General features: G+C 44.5%; 1 protein-coding gene across 1 annotated transcript; it reads right to left on the bottom strand.

Annotated features, from left to right (window-relative positions):
* Positions 1-246: 246 nt before the first annotated feature.
* On the bottom strand, positions 247-20031 carry GPX3 (glutathione peroxidase 3). Its single transcript, XM_066590412.1, has 5 exons — positions 19855-20031; positions 8995-9148; positions 4829-4946; positions 4174-4273; positions 247-842 (listed from the first exon to the last, which is right to left on the bottom strand). The coding sequence occupies exons 1-5, from the start codon at positions 19936-19938 to the stop codon at positions 576-578; spliced, it is 723 nt and encodes a 240-aa protein (XP_066446509.1). The 5' UTR covers positions 19939-20031; the 3' UTR covers positions 247-575.
* Positions 20032-20704: the final 673 nt, after the last annotated feature.

The following is a 20704-nucleotide window of genomic DNA, read 5'->3' as shown; positions in this document are numbered from 1 at the left end:
AACGATGTAATCACATGTTATATGAATGACTGTACAGTACACTGTTCTTAAACTATACCATTGCATTTAATGGCCTGTTAAAACCTTATAGGCGTCTGTTATATAATGTTTTATAATCCGCTAAATTGTCACATTCCATATATATTAATAAAGTTGTTTTTTTTTCAATCGAATTTTTTTCACCTCTTGTGAGAAGTCCTGCTTACCTCCCCATTTTCCGCCAATAGATACAAAAACCTTGAGAAGTTGTATGCGAATAGACAATGTTTATTGGGTACTATCACAGATAAAGCTTCACCATTGAGCTCAAGCAACAAGCAGAAGACCTCTGGTTCAACCAGAGCACCCATCCCAGTTTGGTAGAGTTGCTGGAATGCACTGAACAGCAGTCTACCAAAATTCTGGTTTCTAGATAGATCCCACACACGTGTGCTTTCTGACCTATCTCTCATAAAGATGGCTGCTCCAGAATACCATTGGTCTCCTACCTACTGCTCAAAGACTCGGGACGAAAGAGCACAAAAATATAGATCTATATATATAAACAAGCTCCGGAACATTAAGCACAACTGGATTTACTGCCCCTCCCTTTCCATCATTAGAATCCTTTCCACTCCCGACTGCGACTTCCTTTCAACTCCCGCCTGTGACTTCATGTAGGCAATCACATCTTTCCGAATTTGAGAGACTTGTGTTCGGGGATGATATCTTGTCACAGCACGTCCATCGGGTCCAACAAGGAATTTTTCGAAGTTCCATTTGATATCGTTGACTTTGATATTGTCCCAGAAGAGACGATTTAATGGGTTGCCTAAAGTATCACCAATAGGGGGACAGGAGCTCTGAGAAGAGTGAAGAAGAGAACATGTTATCAGTGCTAACTTCCTAGGAATCCTGATAAGACTCAATTACACAAATGTACAGGACCGGTCAAAAGTTTGGACACCCGTTTTCATTCCATGGTTTGGGTTTTTTTTTCCTACTGTATGTTCCTATTGAATACATGAAGCAACACCTATGGAGTGAAGTAGTAAACCAAGTTGTCTCACGCCGAAACGGGTTTTTTTTTTTATTCAATAGGCCCCCCGTTTGGTGCGAGACAAACCCAAGGGATGGGTTAAAAAAAAAAAAAAAAGAGTTTATTACTTACCTGAATCCCCGCGCTGCGGCGACTTCTTTCTTCCTTTACCAAGATGGCCGCCGGGATCTTCACCCACGATGCACCGCGGGTCTTCTCCCATGGTGCACCGTGGGCTCTGTGCGGTCCATTGCCATTCCAGCCTCCTGATTGGCTGGAATCGGCACACGTGACAGGGCGGAGCTACGAGGACCAGCTCTCCGGCACGAGCGGCCCCATTCACCAGGGAGAAGACCGGACTGCGCAAGCGCGTCTAAAAACGCCAGAAGACAGCGAATTTAGACAGATCCATGGCGACGGGGACGCTAGCAACGGAGCAGGTAAGTGAATAACTTCTGTATGGCTCATATTTAATTCACGATGTACATTACAAAGTGCATTAATATGGCCATACAGAAGTGTATACCCCACTTGATTTCACAAGACAACCCCTTTAACCCCTTTAAACCAGGATGGTTTATGTATATTTTTTCAAAGTGGCACTTCTTTGCGTTGATGGCAGCTTTGCACACTCTTGGCAGTCTCTCAATCAGCTTAATGAGGCAGTCCCCTGGAATTGTTTTCAATATACAGCTATGCCTTGTCAAGAGCTAATTTGTGGAAATGTTGCCTTTAACTCTTTCCAATCCACTGTCTGACATCTAAAGACATTCTGATTTGAAGGCTCTACAGCTCCGATGCTCTGTTGTCGGGGCCTCTCCAGCATATCCCGTAACGCAGTACTGGCTCCAGCCAGCAGATGGTGCTATTGTATAATTTACAGAAAGCGAAAACACCCTAGGAAACCCTGAACCCAAAATTGGATTGCAAAGGGTTAATGTTTTAGAGACCATTAGTTGTGCTGTGCAGAGGTCAGGTTGGTACAGTCTCACACAGTGTTTAGCCCTATTCATCTACTGTTTTAATTCACATGTCAAGAACCACTCAACAAAATGAAGAGAAGCGACAGTTCATTATTTTAAAGGGGTTGTCCACGTTAAGGGAAACGCCCGTCACCGAGTACCCCATGGCATAAAATAACAGCAGTTACTTACCCCTTGGCCGTCAGCTCTGACATCCAATGACCTCACACAGCAATCATGACTGAGCGCTGTCATTGTCTGGTTAACGGGACATCACCGCTGCTTGTAAATGGTCAGTGTAGACTGGAACTAATGGCAGAGCAGGGAGAGGTGAGTAATTGCTCATTTGTTATTTCACACCATGGCGGAGGGGACCAGTGAGTAGGATTTCCTTAACTCGGACAACCCCTTTAGGACATGATGTTCAGTCCAGAAAGAAGATATCAAGTTCAGCCATGAAAACAATCTAACGCTCTGATGAAACTGGCTTTCATCATGACGACCACCCAAGTAAAGGAAGACCAAGAGTAATCTCTGCTGCAGTTCAGTAGACTTCTCGGGCTCAGAAAGGGCAAATAAACAGCACCTCAGATTAACGCCCACAGAGATCAAGTACCAGACACCTCTCAACATCAAACTGTGCAGAGCAGACTATGAGAATCAGACCTTTATGCTCAAATTGCCGTAAAGAAGGCACCACTGAGGAACATGAAAAAGTAGAGAATTGCTTGGGCCAAGAAGTAAGGACATTAGACCAGTAGAAATCTGTACTCGTGGTTTGAGTCAAAATGTAACATTTTTGATTCCAATTGCCATGCCTTTGTGAGATGCAGAAAAGGTGAGCAGATGGTCTTTACATGTATGGTTCACACTGTGAAGCACGGAGGAGGAGGCGTGATGGTGTGAGGGGGCTTTGCTGGGGACACTGTTGGGGAATTATTCAAAATTCAATATACCCTTAACTATCCTATCCTGAGGCGCCATGCCATCCCATCTACTTCGCGATCAGTGGGCCCATCATTTGTTTTTCAACAGGACAGTTACCCCAAACACCCCTCCAGGCTATTTGACCAAGAAGGAGAGTGATGTAGTGCTGCCAGATGACTTTTACAATCAACAGACCTAAAAATGGAGAAGAGTCAGACTGCAAAGTGAAGAAAAAGCAGCCAACTACTCAACACCTCTGGAAACCCCTGCAAGACTGTTGGAAAAGCATTCCAGGTGTAGTTTATTAAGCAAATGCCAAGAGTGTGCAAAGCTGTCATCAAAGCAAAAGGGGCCACTTTGAAGAATCTAAAATATAAAACATTCTGGCTTCATACTTTCTTGGTGTTTACAACTTAATTCCATACGTGTTTCTTCATAGTTTTCCTGTCTTCTATATGATTCTAGAATGTAAAAAAGAAAAAACCATGGACTGAAGAGGACTGAAACTTTTGGTTGGTACTTATGGGGCCCACACCTGGTTGGTCCCAGGGCTTTAGCTTTTATGTGATGAACTTGTGCAGGATCTCACTCTACAGAATAACTGCAGTGTTAAACAAGGAATAGGAAATTGGCCCAAGGGTTAAGAAGGAATTTTAGGGAAAAACAAACACCTGGCAGGGCTCTCCTGGGTGGCAAAACCCAACACCATAAGGTAGACCCCAACATTTGGAGGGCAATAGCCACTAGTTTTAATATACCCTACAAAAAGCGGGGAGTGGATCAAAGTAGGCATCAAGGCTTTCTGAAGTGGGAACACTTTATGCCATCTAATCACCCATACCTGGTAAGCTAAGCCAAATGTGCAGATTGGTTCAAGAGTACTACTAAAAGTGGCCATACTTGCTCACCCAATGGTTGTTCCTTCTGCCTCGGAACAGTATGTGTTTATTTTCAATGGGGATAGAGGGTAAAATGTTGCTAGATTTCCTACAGAAATCCGTAATGCCTGACCCTTTCCCTCAACACGTGTCATCAAGGGGAGAGTCCCATACACATTTAATAGTCGGCCGGTCCCACTAAACCACATCTAATGTTTGTAGGCACCTTAAGGTTGGCCATAGACATAAGTCATTTGGTTTACAACTATGATGCCCAGCTCGAAAAACTGTACATACAAGGAATCCAAGGATTTCATTAGGGCCAAGGAAAAGTTAGCTGCTAGACACCTTGACCTTGGTTACATGTATTTTAAAAAATTCTGGATACCTTCAAGAAGGTAAATACTTTCTGCTCTTTCTTCCCGTTGACATCTCCTTTTTCAAAGAGCTGGAAATTTGGAGTGAAGCCTTTACCAGGACGAATGTGTCTGTAGGAAACAAAGATGATCGGACATAAATTCTAGCATTCCAGAGTACTACCACTTGGACATCTTAAAAAAAGCTGTTTCCAATCAGTGGCTCTCCAGCTTTGCTAAACTACAACTTCCAACCATATGTCGATGGAGAACTACAAATTGTAGATCACCAGCTTGCATCACACACTTGCACCATTTTACAAATTTCTAAACCGGGTTCTATAACACAATCAGTAGTGATGAGTAAACTCTTGAAAAGTTCAGTTCAGCCACTTCGCTGAACTTTTGCAAAATGTTTGGTTCGGTTCGGTTCAAAGCTAAAGATTACCAAAACACCTAAAACTGGTGTATAACACTAAGAGCCATCAAAGCCCTCTATAGCACTCAGTGTTAGGCAACAGTGTCCAGGACTAGTGGCGAATAAACCGAACCAGTAGAATCCGGTTTCAGGTAGAACTTTGCTAAAAGTTCAGTGCAAATCCCAACTTTTAGCAAAGTTCAATCCGAAACCAGGTTCTACTTGTTCTGTTCGCTCAACACTAACCATCAGCGTAAGTTGGTACTTACTTCAGTCCTAGAGGAATTTCTTCATTTGATCCAGGTTCTTGTAGACCAAACTGGTTGCAGGGAAATCCCAAGATTACCAACCCATTGGATTTTAGTTCATCTTGTAGTGCATTCAGATCTGAAAATTACAACAAGTATAAAGGCATTATCTAATACTTAAAGGGGCAGTCCTTGTACCAACTAGAACTTCCAAGTCTCAACACAACTGTATAACTGAGTCCTTGAGTGTATATGGAGAGCAGAGGCCGATTCCTGCTGGTAAGAACATCCTAATGATTACACGTAGAGATGAGCGCGCATACTCACGAAGGACAATTACTCGATCAAGCATTGTCCTTAGCGAGTGTCTCCCCGCTCGGAAGAAAAAGGTTCGGCTGCCGGCGTGGGTGAGAGGTGAGTTGCGGCAGTGAGCGGGGGGGGGGGGGGTTGGGGGAGAGAGATCTCCCCTCTTTACCTCCCCGCCGCTTCCCGCCCGCCGCTGGCACCCGAATCTTTGCTCCCGAGCGGGCAGGTACTCGCTAAGGGCAATGCTCGATCGAGTAATTGTCCTTAGCAAGTATGCTCGCTCACCTCTTATTACACGGTATCCTCATGTTGGGAACACCAGTAATTGCCCATACACTCTAGAACAACCTACAGGTAACTTATTGGCAATAGGTAGCCCATGTAATGCATAATTGTGCCTGATCTTGCGGGGTGAGAGATGTTCTTTGTAGTTATTGTCACTGACTATTCGATGAGAATCCTGAACAGGTGAACCCCTCTATTACCAAAATTTCCAGATTAGGATATTTGAAAGTAGATTTTCTAAAGTAGGGCTGCACAATCTATGGCCCACAATGCCCTTTGGTGTGGCCCCCAAACATCTAGACACAAAAATGCGTATTTAGTGTCTGCTGTCGTGTACAGCTCAGGATCAGGGATCACATACTAATGGTGCAATGTGTAGCCATCTCTTCGTCTCCCATATCAGGGGCCCCTTGAGTATATGACCTGGCAGTTATCTACACATGCAGTTCTTTTCACTGTAGCTGATCATAGTGATCAGAGCTTTTTTCATAAAAAATGTAAAAGAAAAAGATAAACCCCTTTTTTGCACACTTTACCCTCTTTGTAAAAAAAAATCCCACAGATCTGGTATTATTGTATCTGTAATGGCCTGTATGATTTATCCTGCATGCAAAAAAAACATTAAAACAACTAAGAAACTGAAGCACGATGCTGATTTTGTTCATTTTGCCTTCCAAAAAAAAGCAAAAAAAAAATATTAAAAAGCAAAAGGATAACCATAAAAACTACAGCTTGTCATGCAAAAAAACAAGCCCTCGCAGAGCTCCATCCATGGAAAAGTAAGAAGTTATCGGACTTTGAATGCAACAATGTAAAAAAGACTTTGTAAAATTTGAAAAAGCTGAAAAAATAGTTTTAGTATTGTTGTAATTGTACCAACGCACAGAAAAAAATAATTATGTCATTTATGATTACGCTGTAAAATAAAAAAAATGGCAGAATTGATGTTTTTTACCCTGCCTAGCAAGAACAATATCTAAAAATTTTACATTATAGGTACTGAAAAATGGAAAATGGTACCAGTAAAAACGGCAGTTTGCCACGTAAAAAGCAAGCCCCCCTATGGCCATGTCGACAGAAAAATTAAAAAGTTATGGCTTTTGAGAAGTGGAGATGCAATCAATCATTGCATCCTTACGGCCAAAATAGACCGTGTCCTTAAGGGGCCAGAATGCTGAATGGGGAAAGATAAGCCCCCCATTCTTCCAGTAGGTGAGAGTTCTGGAAGTGGAACCTGCAGCTGTCAAACGTTTGACATATAGTTAATACACTTCAAGCGTTATTGTGGCCCTCGGATTGGGAGAGGTTCAATATGTCAATGTTAATTGATAGTTACTAGAGATGAGCGAGTATACTCGCTAAGGTACATTACTCGAGCGAGTAGTGCCTTAGCCGAGTATCTCCCCGCTCGTCTCTAAAGATTCGGGGGCCGGCGCGGGTGACAGGTGAGTTGCGGGGGGAGAGAGGGAGAGAGAGATCTCCCCTCCGTTCCTCCCCGCTCTCCCCCGCCGCTCCCCGCCCGCCCCCGAATCTTTAGAGACGAGCAGGGAGATACTCGGCTAAGGCACTACTCGCTCGAGTAATGTGCCTTAGCATGTATACTCGCCCATCTCTAATAGTTACTATTAGTTACTAAAAAAAAAAGAAAAAGGGCATTAATGTCTAGCAAATCTTCTACATAAAGAAGAACTCACATAGTGCTGACCTCACAAAATGGAGCATTGCCCCATAACAGCTGCCATGGCTATAGTTTTTGACAGTGTTGGGTACTACAGGAAGAAACACCTAATGATCACTGCAATAGGGACAGGTGCAGTGTGATATCTTGTGATCGGTACGGTACCAGATGATGGCTCCATCATGATCTGCTCTTAGATAAAGCGATTTGAATGACTGCGGGCAGATGGTTGGTGTCTGAATGGTATGGTCCAGTATTTCTGAAACAGTCGCACTTGTTGACTGTTCCCAAATCACAGTATCTAGACCAGTGTTCCCCAACTCCAGTCCTCAGGGACCACCAACAGGTCATGTTTTCTGGATTTCCTCAGTGTTACACAGGTGATGTAATTATTGTCGGTCCTCAGACATTGCCACAGGTGTTCTTACCATAGGATATCCTGAAAACATGACCTGTTGGGGGTCCCTGAGGATTGGAGTTGGGGAACACTGATCTAGAGTGTATCAAGATTGATGGAACCATGGACAGATATCTAACAAAAGATCACACAGCGCCGGCCAAGTGTGGTTGTTTCAAGAGACGAGCATCGGGTAGCATGTCTGGTATCTCAGCAATGTTGTTCCTCAGTGGATAAACTGACCCAGCAGTACAACAGTGGGGCAGTTAGACAAAAATCCACAATGACCATGCGATGTACATTGCGTCAACTTGGATGCAATAGCAGAAGGCCAACAAGGGTGTCCCTGATGATCCTGCGACATTGACTACAACACCTTGCATGGGCCCAAGAAAGACGTTAATGGACCTTAGACACATGGCAGAAGGTCGTCCGCAGTGACGAGTTCCATTCCTTGTTGAACCATTGGTCTGGTCCGCAATTGACATAAACAGCATGAAGCTTTATCCCATGGATGCACCATCAAGTGTTTTCCTGGTGTGGCCTAGGATCATTGGGTATTGTACCACTTTCCTTGAATAATGAATGCTATAGGGACCTGTCAGCTGACCATCTGTACCCACATCCTCCCTGACCACAGTGCCATCTTTCAACATGATAGCGCTCCTTGTCATCGAGCTTGGATCACTAAAGAGTGGTTGGAGGAACACAACAAAGAATTCTCCACACTGCCTTGGTCCTCAAACTCACCGGACTGTAAGCCCATTGAACATGTTTGGGATATGCAGGAGAGGACTGTCAGATCTGCTCCCACTTATCCACAACATTGCACCCCAAGGCTGTATTCACATGAGCGAGTGCGATTTTGGACTGTGAAAAACTGACAGTTTTGTGTGTGATTTTGCAGTGATTTTAATACATTTTTGCTATGCATATTCTGTGCTTTTCATTGGGATTTCCATCCATTTTACATCAGCTTTTGACTGATCGGCACCTCCTGGTGTTTTTTGTCATGTGGGCCCCAGGGTAACATTCATTAAAAATGGGTCGCACTTCCATGGCATGCAGGTGTGATCCGCTTTTTGAATCTTCCAATAGAAAATAATGGGTGATTCCTAACCCTTTGCAATCCAATTTTGGATTCAGGGTTTCCTAGGGGGCTTTCTCTTTCTGCCATTATACAATGGCGCCATCTGCTGGCTAGAGCCAGTACTGCGGTATGTGACATGCTGGAGAAGCCACCAACAATAGAGTGGCCAGTAATATACAGTAAGAATACCCTGCCGGACGTCTTCCGACATCAGAGCTGTCCAGCCTTCAACCAGAATGTCTTTAGATGTCAGACAGTGGATTGGAAAGGGTTAAATTGCACAAAAGTAGGACATGCAGCAATTTTCAAACTCTAATTATCGATCTGACTGAAAAATGTCCCCTTAGTGGTTTTTTGCAGCATCCATGTCACCGTTATCACAATTGTCCCTCGTGATCCGCTCTATGCGAGCCGCCATTTGCGAAACATACCTAGGTACTGCATGGTGAGCCCTCAGTACGTAGCCACATTCACAATCAGGAGTGTCTTCCCCTCGTACTGTTTGAAGGGGACCAGCTGACTCCCATCCAGAGTGAGGGCCCCGTAGTCGTAGATCGTATTGGTGACCGAATTGTAGCAGTCGACCTGTAATAAATAAAGACCATCAGCGTTAGATGGAGCCAGAACGATAGGAGGCGCTACAGGAATAAACACTGACTGATCGCCGCTGTGTGACATCTTGGGCTCAGGAACGTGGTGACTTAAAGGGGTTCTGTCACTAAAAAAGAAAAATAGTCTACTTATCTATTCCTCTCCCATCAGTCTACTTACCAGATCTTCACCCCCCCCCCTTTATCTTCTTCTGTCTCCTGCAGTCCAGAGGGTCACTTCACCTCCAGCTGCCTGATTCTTCTCCTTCCTGTGAGGTTACCTACATTAGGTTGGCAGTCTGCCAATGTACGTCACAGCTCACAGGCCAGCAGGAGGACTGCCTGTCTTCTTCAAAGATTGCTCTGTCTCTGAAATAGATTACAATTCCTTCCTAGGCAGTGAAGCTACAGCACAGGGATGTGACCTTCACTGACCCAGCCGGAAGGAATTTGTGATAAGCAGCCTTCATAACAAACTGGGCCCAGCCTGCAGTGAGCTGACCTGGGGCACTGGAGAAGCTCAACCAGGAGAAGATGTGATAAGGAGACAGACAGGGAAGGAATAGGTAAGGTTAGATTTTTTTTTAAATGACAAAACCCCTTTAATTACCCAATAATCATACATACTTTGTGCTTCAATCTGTCACCAAACTCAAGATCTCTGCTGGCTGTGGAGAAAATGAGACCAAATATTTAGAATAACTGTGTTCATGAATGTATGAGATTTTTGCTACAATGTATCAGTGTTGGTAAAAGTTGTTAGTTTGGTGGCCAGGTTGTTTAGCTGGCAGAGGATTAGCTAGCATGGATACAATTGTAGCCCCCTCACTGGTGTGAGGATGATGACATCTGTAGGGCCTTCTTCATAGGGCTTATGTTCAGGGCAGATTCCAACATGGATTCCGTGCTGAATCCTATGGGAAAAAATGTGGATTTTTCCGCATGATCTGTTTTGCAGCAAAAAGGAATTGACATGTGAATTCTTGATGCGCTTCCTGTGTCAAGCAGTTCCCCCATTGAGTGGGACTGAATCCACATGCAGGTCCGCATGTGGCTCAGCCTTGAATTTCTCCGAATTTCTGCCATGAATTAAGTGTCAAATCCTTGAAGGAAAAATCTGACGTGGATGTGATACTATAATAAGCCGTGTGAACGTGCTCTTAGAGGTTTCTGCTCCGGGATGTAAAAAATGTATGTTCTCATTCCCTGACAGCAAGCAGATGTCTTGAAATTGGTAAAGAAAAGAAACAGAAAGCAGATAAAGAAGTCTATCTACTTTCTATACACATGGAAACCATGCTGATGTATCCCATCGAATCGGGCTAAGTCTGCATGCAAATCCATGGCAGAATTTTGTGGCTCTGCTTTGGAATTCTGCCACAGATTAACCCCTTAAGGACACAGCCCTTTTTTGTTTTTAGAGTTTTGGTTTCTGCTCCCTACTTTCCAAAAATCATAACTCTTTTTTCTTTTTCCGTCAACGTCGCTGCACGAGGGCTTTTTTTTTTTTTTGCAGGACGAGTTGTAGTTTTCAATGGTGCTATTTAATGTACCATATAATGTACTGAAAAACTTTTTAAATTTCTAAGTGGCGTGAAATGCAAAAAAAACCTGCAATTCTGCCATTTACGGCGTACTTACTGTGGCAAAAATGAAATAACTTTATTTCGTAGTTCAGTAAGATTACGATGTTATCAAATTTATATAGTTTTTTTTGTATTTTGCTTTTAAAAAATAAAATACCTTTTGAAAAAAGTAGAATTATGTTCTAACAGTCACAACCATTTCATTTTTTCTGTTGACAGTTCTAGAAGGGCTCGGGTGTTTTGTGGGTCATCTTGTAGTTCCTATTGTCCTCAGCGTTATCACTGTGTTCTCTGTGCTGTTACATAGGATTGCAGGTGACATCTGCAGTACTGCAGTACATCATCTGTCCTCAGCGTTATCACTGTGTTCTCTATACTGTACTGTACTGTACTAGTGTATTACTCGTCGCCAATGATGGAAAACGGTGGGTTGCATTAGCAGCAGGAGGAGATGCTGAACAGGAGATCACATGGGGTCAGCAGCAAGGTCATGTGGGTTGGCAAACGCCGGTGTTGTTAGAGGCAACTAGAGGTTACTAGAGACAAACTTTTGGCTAAAAAAATGTCCTCACTTGAAATCGGCCTTAGTAGATGTCAATGCTAGTAGAGGTTTTACTGTATGTGTTTTGTTTTTTTGATTTATAACTATGGGAAAAGGGTTTTATTTTAAATTTTATTGTCTTTTTTTTAATAATTAATAAAACCTTTTAAAACTCATTTTTACATTTTTTTTTTAGTCCCCACAAGTGACTTGAACTTGTGATACCACGGTATTGCATTGTACTGCATTCTGACAGGCATAGCTTGATCAGCCATGGCACCCCCTTTCAGAATGTATCCGGTCTCCAGGGCTGCCATGGCAAGCTAACAGCACTCTGCTATCTCATCGCATGGGGTGGAGGGAGGGGGGGGGGCACGTTCAGGACCTCCAAACTCTGATTAGGGCATTTAAATGCTGCTGTCAGAATGGACAGAGGCATTTAAAGGGTTAAGAGCCCTGATCAGTGTTCACACTGATGGCAGTTGTTGCAAACGGACGTCAGCTATCTAAGACAGCCGGCACCCACATTGTATGGAGCGGCATCGGCTCCTGATACTTCTCCATAAGACTCTGCACGGCCAGGACATAAATGTACGTCCTGTGTTGTGAACGGGTTGTAAGGCCTCCGCCACACTAGCGTCTTTGGGGCTGCGTGTTGTCGGTGTTGATTCAAGGACAGAACGCGGCGCCATTATAGCCCATGAGGACATTTACATGGAGTTATGGTCGGAGATAATTATTCGTACATGTATATAGGTATATGTAACAGAATGTTAGGCTGAAAAAAGACCCATGACCATCCAGTTCAGCCTATTATCTCTCAATGTTGATCCAGAAGAAGGAAAATGTAAACAGCACTCGCCTGGTGCTGACAGCCCATCAAATGGACAGGCCGCCACACTGCTAGCCCTGGTTCGCCTCTATAATAATGTTGCAGTTGTCTACTGTAACGCCTCATCCCACAAGGCAAAGGAGGAGAGAGAACGTCAGGGAGCGCCCACGGCTCATCGGTACCTCCATCACAAGGACAAAAAACCATCACGTCATTAAATAACAAATTAGTCTTTGTCCTTCATGGGTTAATCCCAGGTAGCATGGTAAAAGTACAGCGTGTTACACATTGCAGCCTCCTGGATTTGGGATACGTTCCAGGAACATAATTGAGGTTGACTTTTTATTGAATTAATGTTCTTACTGCAAATAATAATAAGCGTTATTTATACAGAGCCTCCGCATGCTACATAGCTGCTAGGTGGAGTCCTGCTGCTGCTGTTTACTTTATACAGAGCCTCCGCATGCTACATAGCTGCTAGGTGGAGTCCTGCTGCTGCGCTTTACTTTATACAGAGCCTCCGCATGCTACATAGCTGCTAGGTGGAGTCCTGCTGCTGCGCGTTACTTTATACAGAGCCTCCGCATGCTACATAGCTGCTAGGTGGAGTCCTGCTGCTGCGCGTTACTTTATACAGAGCCTCCGCATGCTACAAAGCTGCTAGGTGGAGTCCTGCTGCTGCTCTCTACTTTATACAGAGCCTCCGCATGCTACATAGCTGCTAGGTGGAGTCCTGCTGCTGCTCTCTACTTTATACAGATCCTCCGCATGCTACATAGCTGCTAGGTGGAGTCCTGCTGCTGCTCTCTACTTTATACAGAGCCTCCGCATGCTACATAGCTGCTAGGTGGAGTCCTGCTGCTGCTCTCTACTTTATACAGATCCTCCGCATGCTACATAGCTGCTAGGTGGAGTCCTGCTGCTGCGCTCTACTTTATACAGATCCTCCGCATGCTACATAGCTGCTAGGTGGAGTCCTGCTGCTGCGCTCTACTTTATACAGAGCCTCCGCATGCTACATAGCTGCTAGGTGGAGTCCTGCTGCTGCTCTCTACTTTATACAGAGCCTCCGCATGCTACATAGCTGCTAGGTGGAGTCCTGCTGCTGCGCTCTACTTTATACAGAGCCTCCGCATGCTACATAGCTGCTGGTGGAGTCTTGCTGCTGCTCTCTACTTTATACAGAGCCTCCGCATGCTACATAGCTGCTAGGTGGAGTCCTGCTGCTGCGCTTTGCTTTATACAGAGCCTCCGCATGCTACATAGCTGCTAGGTAGAGTCCTGCTGCTCTCTACTTTATACAGAGCCTCCGCATGCTACATACGGTAGCTGCTAGGTGGAGTCCTGCTGCTGCTCTTTACTTTATACAGAGCCTCCACATGATACATAGCTGCTAGGTGGAGTCCTGCTGCTGCGCTTTACTTTATACAGAGCCTCTGCATGCTACAAAGCTGCTAGGTGGAGTCCTGCTGCTCTCTACTTTATACAGAGCCTCCGCATGCTACATAGCTGCTAGGTGGAGTCCTGCTGCTGCGCTTTACTTTATACAGAGCCTCCGCATGCTACAAAGCTGCTAGGTGGAGTCCTGCTGCTGCGCTTTACTTTATACAGAGCCTCCGCATGCTACATAGCTGCTAGGTGGAGTCCTGCTGCTGCGCTTTACTTTATACAGAGCCTCCGCATGCTACATAGCTGCTAGGTGGAGTCCTGCTGCTGCTCTTTACTTTATACAGAGCCTCCGCATGCTACATAGCTGCTGGTGGAGTCCTGCTGCTGCTCTCTACTTTATACAGAGCCTCAGCATGCTACATAGCTGCTAGGTGGAGTCCTGCTGCTCTCTACTTTATACAGAGCCTCCGCATGCTACATAGCTGCTAGGTGGAGTCCTGCTGCTGCGCTCTACTTTATACAGAGCCTCCACATGCTACGTAGCCGCTGGTGGAATCCTGCTGCTGCTCTCTACTTTATACAGATCCTCCGCATGCTACATAGCTGCCAGGTGGAGTCCTGCTGCTGCGCTTTATAGCTGGAGTCACACAGCCTCATGTAACAAACCTGTATAGGGGAATGTTTACACGTAGCGGAAATGCTGTTGATCTTCCGCAGCGGCAAATCTGTAGAAAAATCTCCATAATTTCTGCATAAAAAACTGTCAAAAATCGGACTTCACCCATTCAACAGAAGAGGGGAAGTGTGCTGCCGATCCACACCAAAATCCACCTGATTTAACCCTTTCCAATCCAATTTCTATCCTAGTTTTCCTAGCGGGCTTACTCTTTCTGCCATTATACAACGGCGCTATCTTCTGGCTAAAGCCAGTACTGTATGAGGTGACACGTTGGAAAAGCTCCGACACCAGAGAGGCTGGCAATATACAGTAAGAGAACCCCGATGGACGTCTTCCAACATCGGAACTATACAGCCTTAAATCATAATGTCTTCGGAGGTCAGACAGTGGATTGGAAAGGGTTAATGGTGCGGCTTTTGAGTCGCTTTTTGATGCAGAAATAATGCAGATTTTGACGTAGATTTTCCGTGATGTGTAAACATACCCCAAAAGAAAAGCTGTCTTTGTAGTCCATCGCAACCAATCACAGCGCAGCTGTAATTTCCTAAACAGTTGTTGAGAAATGAAAGTTGATCTCTGATTGGTTGCTATGGCCAACAAAGAGTTTCTCTATTAGGGTGCGTTCATATGTTGCAGAATATATGTTTGCAGAAAAACGGCATCAGAAATGTTTACTTTTTAGGTGAATTGGGTTAAACTACTGTAACTGTAACTTTAACCTGCGGTTTGCTGTATTCTGAAGCAGAATCGCAGCGTTTCCACTAGGTGTGCACGTACCCTTACACGGTTTTGATCAATCTGCCACTAAAGTCATTTTTACTAGAGGGGGATATTGTGGCTTGTTGCTCATTACGTGAGCTGTTATATAGTATCTAGGGAAAATCATATGTGGCTATATTAAAAGTTTATCTTAATATAGGGATTACGGATATGAAAAAGAGACAATTTGTGTCCAGGAGAAGATGTCATGTCGGTCTGGACTGGATGGAGAAGAAAACCACAATGCTAATTAGCGATGACCTGATATGTGAGTCAGTGTCATTGTTTATACTGTCACTCTCTGCCTCTAATCAGACATGTAGTCACTGTACGGTCTGTAGAGAGATGATGGGTAGTAGCATTCTTGTTTGTGATCTGACAACTCCCATCAAACTTTACCATTGTTCAGGTTGTATTAGGAAGTACAAACTAGCTGGCTTGACTTTACAGTTTAGGCTAAATTCACCTCTGGGCTAGGGATTGCTTTGTTATCAGTGAAGTAATTATTTTTTTCAGGGAAGTGGGGGGAGGGGGTTTGGGCCAATTTGCTAATCACCTAGCTGCAGCCAATCACTAGCTTCCGATGAATGGCATGTGGCAGCTGAAGCCAGTATTTGGCTACAGCATTCACGTGAACAGTGGACAGCATGTGACTGCTGGAGCAGCCTGTAGGACTGGAGCGGCGGTGACCGGTGTGGCTGCACTGGACCAAGAGCCCATTTAATGGGTGGCACCATTCCCTACCCGTAATTCTGAACCCTTTATTTAATGTTGGATTATGCAAAGGAGCTAAAGTTGGATGTGCATAGAGTTAGTATGCAACTACCGTGTTTCCCCAAAAATAAGACAGTGTCTTATATTAATTTGTGTTTAAAAAGGCTTAACTTGTTTACATGTATAGCTGCCTGGACACTATTTAAATTGACTTTTTTAATTAACTGTTAGCAGGGCTTAATTTTGGAGTAGGGCTTATATTTCAAGCATCCTCAAAAAGCCTGAGAAATTATTTTGCATCCTCAAAAATCATGCTATGTCTTATTTTCAGGGTATGTCTTATTTTCAGGGAAACAGGGTAGTTCTATGATATAGCTGACATCAGCCGGGATCGCAGAGAAGTCGAATTCCACCTGTTAACCATTTACATACCATGGTAACACTGAATGCAGCATGTAAATGGTTGGACAGAGGGATTCTGTCCCTCATTCGCCCCTTCTGCTATGGCAATAATGTGGGGTGCTGGTCTGTTGCCATGGCAACCTGGGACCTTCCAAAGGCTCCTCGGCCTACCATGGGATTCAGTTCTGCATCAGACAGAATCGAATATAATAAACATCTGATATTGCCATAATCATACCGACCCATAGAATAAAGAGGTTAATAAAGACGTTATGGCTCTTGGTCAAAAATGCCGAACCAAACAATCTCTGGTCCTGAAAGGGTTAAGTGGTGCAACTGTATGGCCTGTAATACTCTGCATGAGCTGTAATACTCTGCAGGATGCTGAACTTTTATTACCCAGCCCTGTACTGTATATTAATGGCTCCCGCATGAGTCTAATGACACGGACGCGGTACTTTTCCATTAGTCCCCGGCCGTCTAATCCCAGCACAATGATGTCCAATAATGGCGCTATAATGAGGTCATGCTTAAGGATTCCTAAGTCCGTGTTATCAGCGGCCCTCCGCCGGCCCTCAGCGCTGCTGTCATAGCCACATGTCTGCTGCCGAACAATGTCGCTGACAGCAGCTAACAGAACGGGGACACAGGTTGGGGGATGTGAAGAGTATAATGCCACCGCAGTGGCACATGGCATATAGAGGGTTAACTGCATGGCCACTTTATTAGAGACCCCCATCTAGTAGTGTCGGACTCCTTTGGCCTTCAGAACTGCAGCAGTTCATCCTGGCGTAAATTCCACTCGGTGATGAAATGGTTCGACGGGAATATCGGCCCCTGCGGACAGGAAGCTTCTTGTAGTTGCCGCAGGTTAGATGAAGGTGCTGAGATGTTCTGACCACCGGACAGGAAGGGGTCAGCGATTCATGCTGCTTGCACCAAATTCTGATCTCCCATCAGCACAACAGAAATCTGGACTTATCTGACCGGGTGATGTTTTTCCAACACTCAGTGATCCGGTTTTTTGCCTTTTTGCGCCCTGGAGTCTTGTATTTCTGTTTCTCTTAGATACAATGGCGCGGGAACTGGTCGCCCGCTGTTATAGCCATCCGTGCTGAGGAACAGCGAGTTGTGCATTTGGACACATTTGTTGAAGCAGCAGAGTTGTATTTCATAGCGATTTGTGTGACTGTTCAGCACCTGTTCGATGAAATGATTCTTGACATCCTCCTCTGACCCCTTTCGTTTATGAGTTGTTTCTGTCTCCTGCTTTTTCACAATCACGCCATTCTCAGCGTACTCCCCACACTGTACCTCCCAACTTTTGAACAAAAATGGGACAACTGTATTCACCTTGGCAAATTATTATTACAGGCCACACCCCTTTTACACAAAACCACTCCTTCTGTATCCCATAATAATAGTGCCCCCTTTAATAGCCCCAGTAGTAACAGTGCTCCCATTAGTGGACCTGGGAGTAAAATAGTGACCCCCATTAGTGGCCCTAGTAGTAACAGTGCCCCCTGTACCGGTCCCAGTAGTAATACTAACCTCCATAGTAGTCCCAGTAGTGAAAATGACCACTGCAATGGCCCTAGTAGTAATAGTGGCCCCAGTGGTACTAGTGTCCCCCACAGTGGCCCCAGTAGTAAAAGTGATCCCCCATAGTGTCTCCAGTTCTCAGGTGCCACTGTTACCCCTATGGTGCCCCCAATACACAATTACTTAGTTCTGCTACTGTGTTTAGGTTATGAGCTTGGTTCTAGGGTTGTATTTATGTTATGATTTTGGTGCATTTATGTACTGAGCTTGGTTCTTGTGCTGTATTTATACTATGAGCTTTGTTCTAATATTGTATCTAAGTACTGAACTTGGTTCTGGTGCTGTATTTATGAGTTTGGTGCTGGTTCTGTATTTGTGTTATGAGTTTGGTGCTGGTGCTGTATTTATGTACAGAGCTTGGTTCTTGTGCTGTATTTATAGTATGAACTTTGTTCTGATATTGTATCTAAGTACTGAGCTTGGTTCTGGTGCTATGTTTATGTACTGACCTTGGTGCTGGTGCTGTATTTATAGTATGAGCTTTGTTCTGATATTGTATCTAAGTACTGAGCTTGGTTCTGGTGCTGTATTTATGTACTGAGTTTGGTGCTGGTGCTGTATTTATGTACTGAGCTTGGTTCTGGTGCTGTATTTATGTACTGAGCTTGGTTCTGGTGCTGTATTTATGTACTGAGCTTGGTGCTATATTTATGTACTGAGCTTGGCTCTGGTGCTGTATTTACGTTATGAGTTTTGTGCTGGTGATGCATTTGTGTACTGAGCTTGGTTCTGGTGCTGTATTTATGTACTGAGCTTGGTGCTGTATTTATGTACTGAGCTTGGTTCTGGTGCTGTATTTATGTACTGAGCTTGGTGCTATATTTATGTACTGAGCTTGGTTCTGGTGCTGTATTTATGTTATGAGGTTTGTGCTGGTGATGCATTTGTGTACTGAGCTTGGCTCTTGTACTGTATTTACAGTATGAGCGTGATTCTGATATTGTATCTAAGTACTTAGCTTGGTTCTGGTGCTGTATTTATGTTATGAGTTTGGTGCTGGTGCTGTATTTATGTTATGAGTTTGGTGCTGGTGCGGTATTTATGTACTGAGCTTGGTTCTAGTGCTGTATTTATGTTATGAGTTTGGTGCTGGTGCTGTATTTATGTACTGAGCTTGCTTCTGGTGCTGTATTTATGTTATGAGTTTGGTGCTGGTGCTGTATTTATGTACTGAGCTTTGTTCTAGTGCTGTATTTATGTTATGAGTTTGGTGCTGGTTCTGTATTTATGTTATGAGTTTGGTGCTGGTTCTGTATTTATGTTATGAGTTTGGTGCTGGTGCTGTATTTATGTACTGAGCTTGCTTCTGGTGCTGTATTTATGTTATGAGTTTGGTGCTGGTGCTGTATTTATGTACTAAGCTTGGTTTTGGTGCTGTATTTATGTACATTGCTTGGTTCTGGTACAATATTTAGATGGTGAGCGAGGTTCTGGTATAGTATGAGCTATTCTGGTGTGATAATGCTTTAATCTTGCTGCACACTGTCTCTCACTGCAATATATATTGTTTTCACACAGGGTGCCATCTAACATCAGGCCAGCGCTGATCATACGTACCATCTCCTTGGAGTTTGGCTTTATAAGCCCAACCCTTTGAGGGTTCTCTCATCTCAGTTCCTCTCCTAATGTCTCTGGATGTATAGATGTTATTTAGTCCCGTTTGGACCCACCTCTACAAGTAAGAGCCGCTAACAAGCAGCTGCTCTTGCTCCGGTGGTCCTCGGCCATCCATATGCAGTATCACACGGATGTCATACACTTCAAGGTCTGCATGCAATCCTACTATATATTTACCCTCTAGATGCCATTGAAGGCGAAGCAACAGATGGAGAATGACTTGGGGGATGGCAGTGATCAGCGGTGGCACCCCTCATAGTAAAGGTGTCCCTGATGAAACAACCCCTTTAAATATCAGTTCATTAATAGTATTTGATACATAATAACGTAGAAATTGGGGCGCAATTAGTGTTAAAAGGCTGAACTGCTAAGATTTTGTATCACTGCTTTCACGCAGCGCGGTGCACACGTATACGGTAACAGGGATGAAGGTGCCGCTCACCTGTTTCTTCTGTGCATGCCATTAAGATGATGCATTGGGTTTATACGCAGTCCTAACCAAATGACAAACTCAGCTCCACTACATCAGTACATAAAAGAGTTGTTTAATCATATAAGAAGGATGGTATGAAATCCTTACCGACTTGTCTGTGTCCTTCTGTGCCTGGACTAGAGCAGCCAGGACACAAGGCAGAAGCCACGACAATCCAAATGTAGCCCCCATCTTGGGGGGAGCGGTCGTCCCCAGCAGCAGCGCTTGTGTCTGTGTGATGAGGGGCAGCAGAGCAGAGCTGGGTCTCCGTACTCGGGAATAATGACACATCCCTGGAATCACACAATATAATATACAAGGCAGAGCCAGCGGCGGCCAATAGGAGGACGGCAATATGAGAACCTGTTAACCCCATGAATGCTGCGTCGTCACAGGATGCATCCTGAAAGGATTACAGCATGTGACATATGTATGATGTGCACACACGTATGTTCTCGGTGTACACTTGTAACGTAGAGCTGTAGCAATCATTAACATGACTGGTGCATCGTAACAATGTGTAATACAGCACTGTAGTTAAAGGGGCGCAGGCAGGGGCGTAACTAAAGGCTCAGGGGCCCTGATGCAAAAGGTGAGCTGCCCCCCCCCATCTGTATCTGTACCCGTACCCATACCTAAACCATGCTGCACAGAGGCATAACTTGAAGCTTCTGGGCCCCAAGGCAAAATCTGTAACAGGTCCCCCAACTATAATGCTTTATTCATAGTACTGGGCTCCCTATATGGAGAAGAGAGGCCTTATGGGCCCCCTAAGGCTCCTGGGCCCGGGTGCAACCGCATCCCCTGCACCCTCTATAGTTACGCCCCTGGGCGCAGGCTAACATATTATAATCTAATGTCCATCATCATGAGAACTCATTCTGTAATAGGTTCCCTGTACCCGCTCTAGCTACTTTCATCATTTTTTATGTCACGTAACCCTCCACCTAAAAAATAT

This window comes from Eleutherodactylus coqui, chromosome 2 (genome assembly GCF_035609145.1).
Source record: "Eleutherodactylus coqui strain aEleCoq1 chromosome 2, aEleCoq1.hap1, whole genome shotgun sequence".
NCBI classification, from domain to species: domain Eukaryota; kingdom Metazoa; phylum Chordata; class Amphibia; order Anura; family Eleutherodactylidae; genus Eleutherodactylus; species Eleutherodactylus coqui.
The sequence above is the reverse complement of the archived record's forward strand: the minus strand, read 5'-3'. Positions and strand labels throughout refer to the sequence as shown.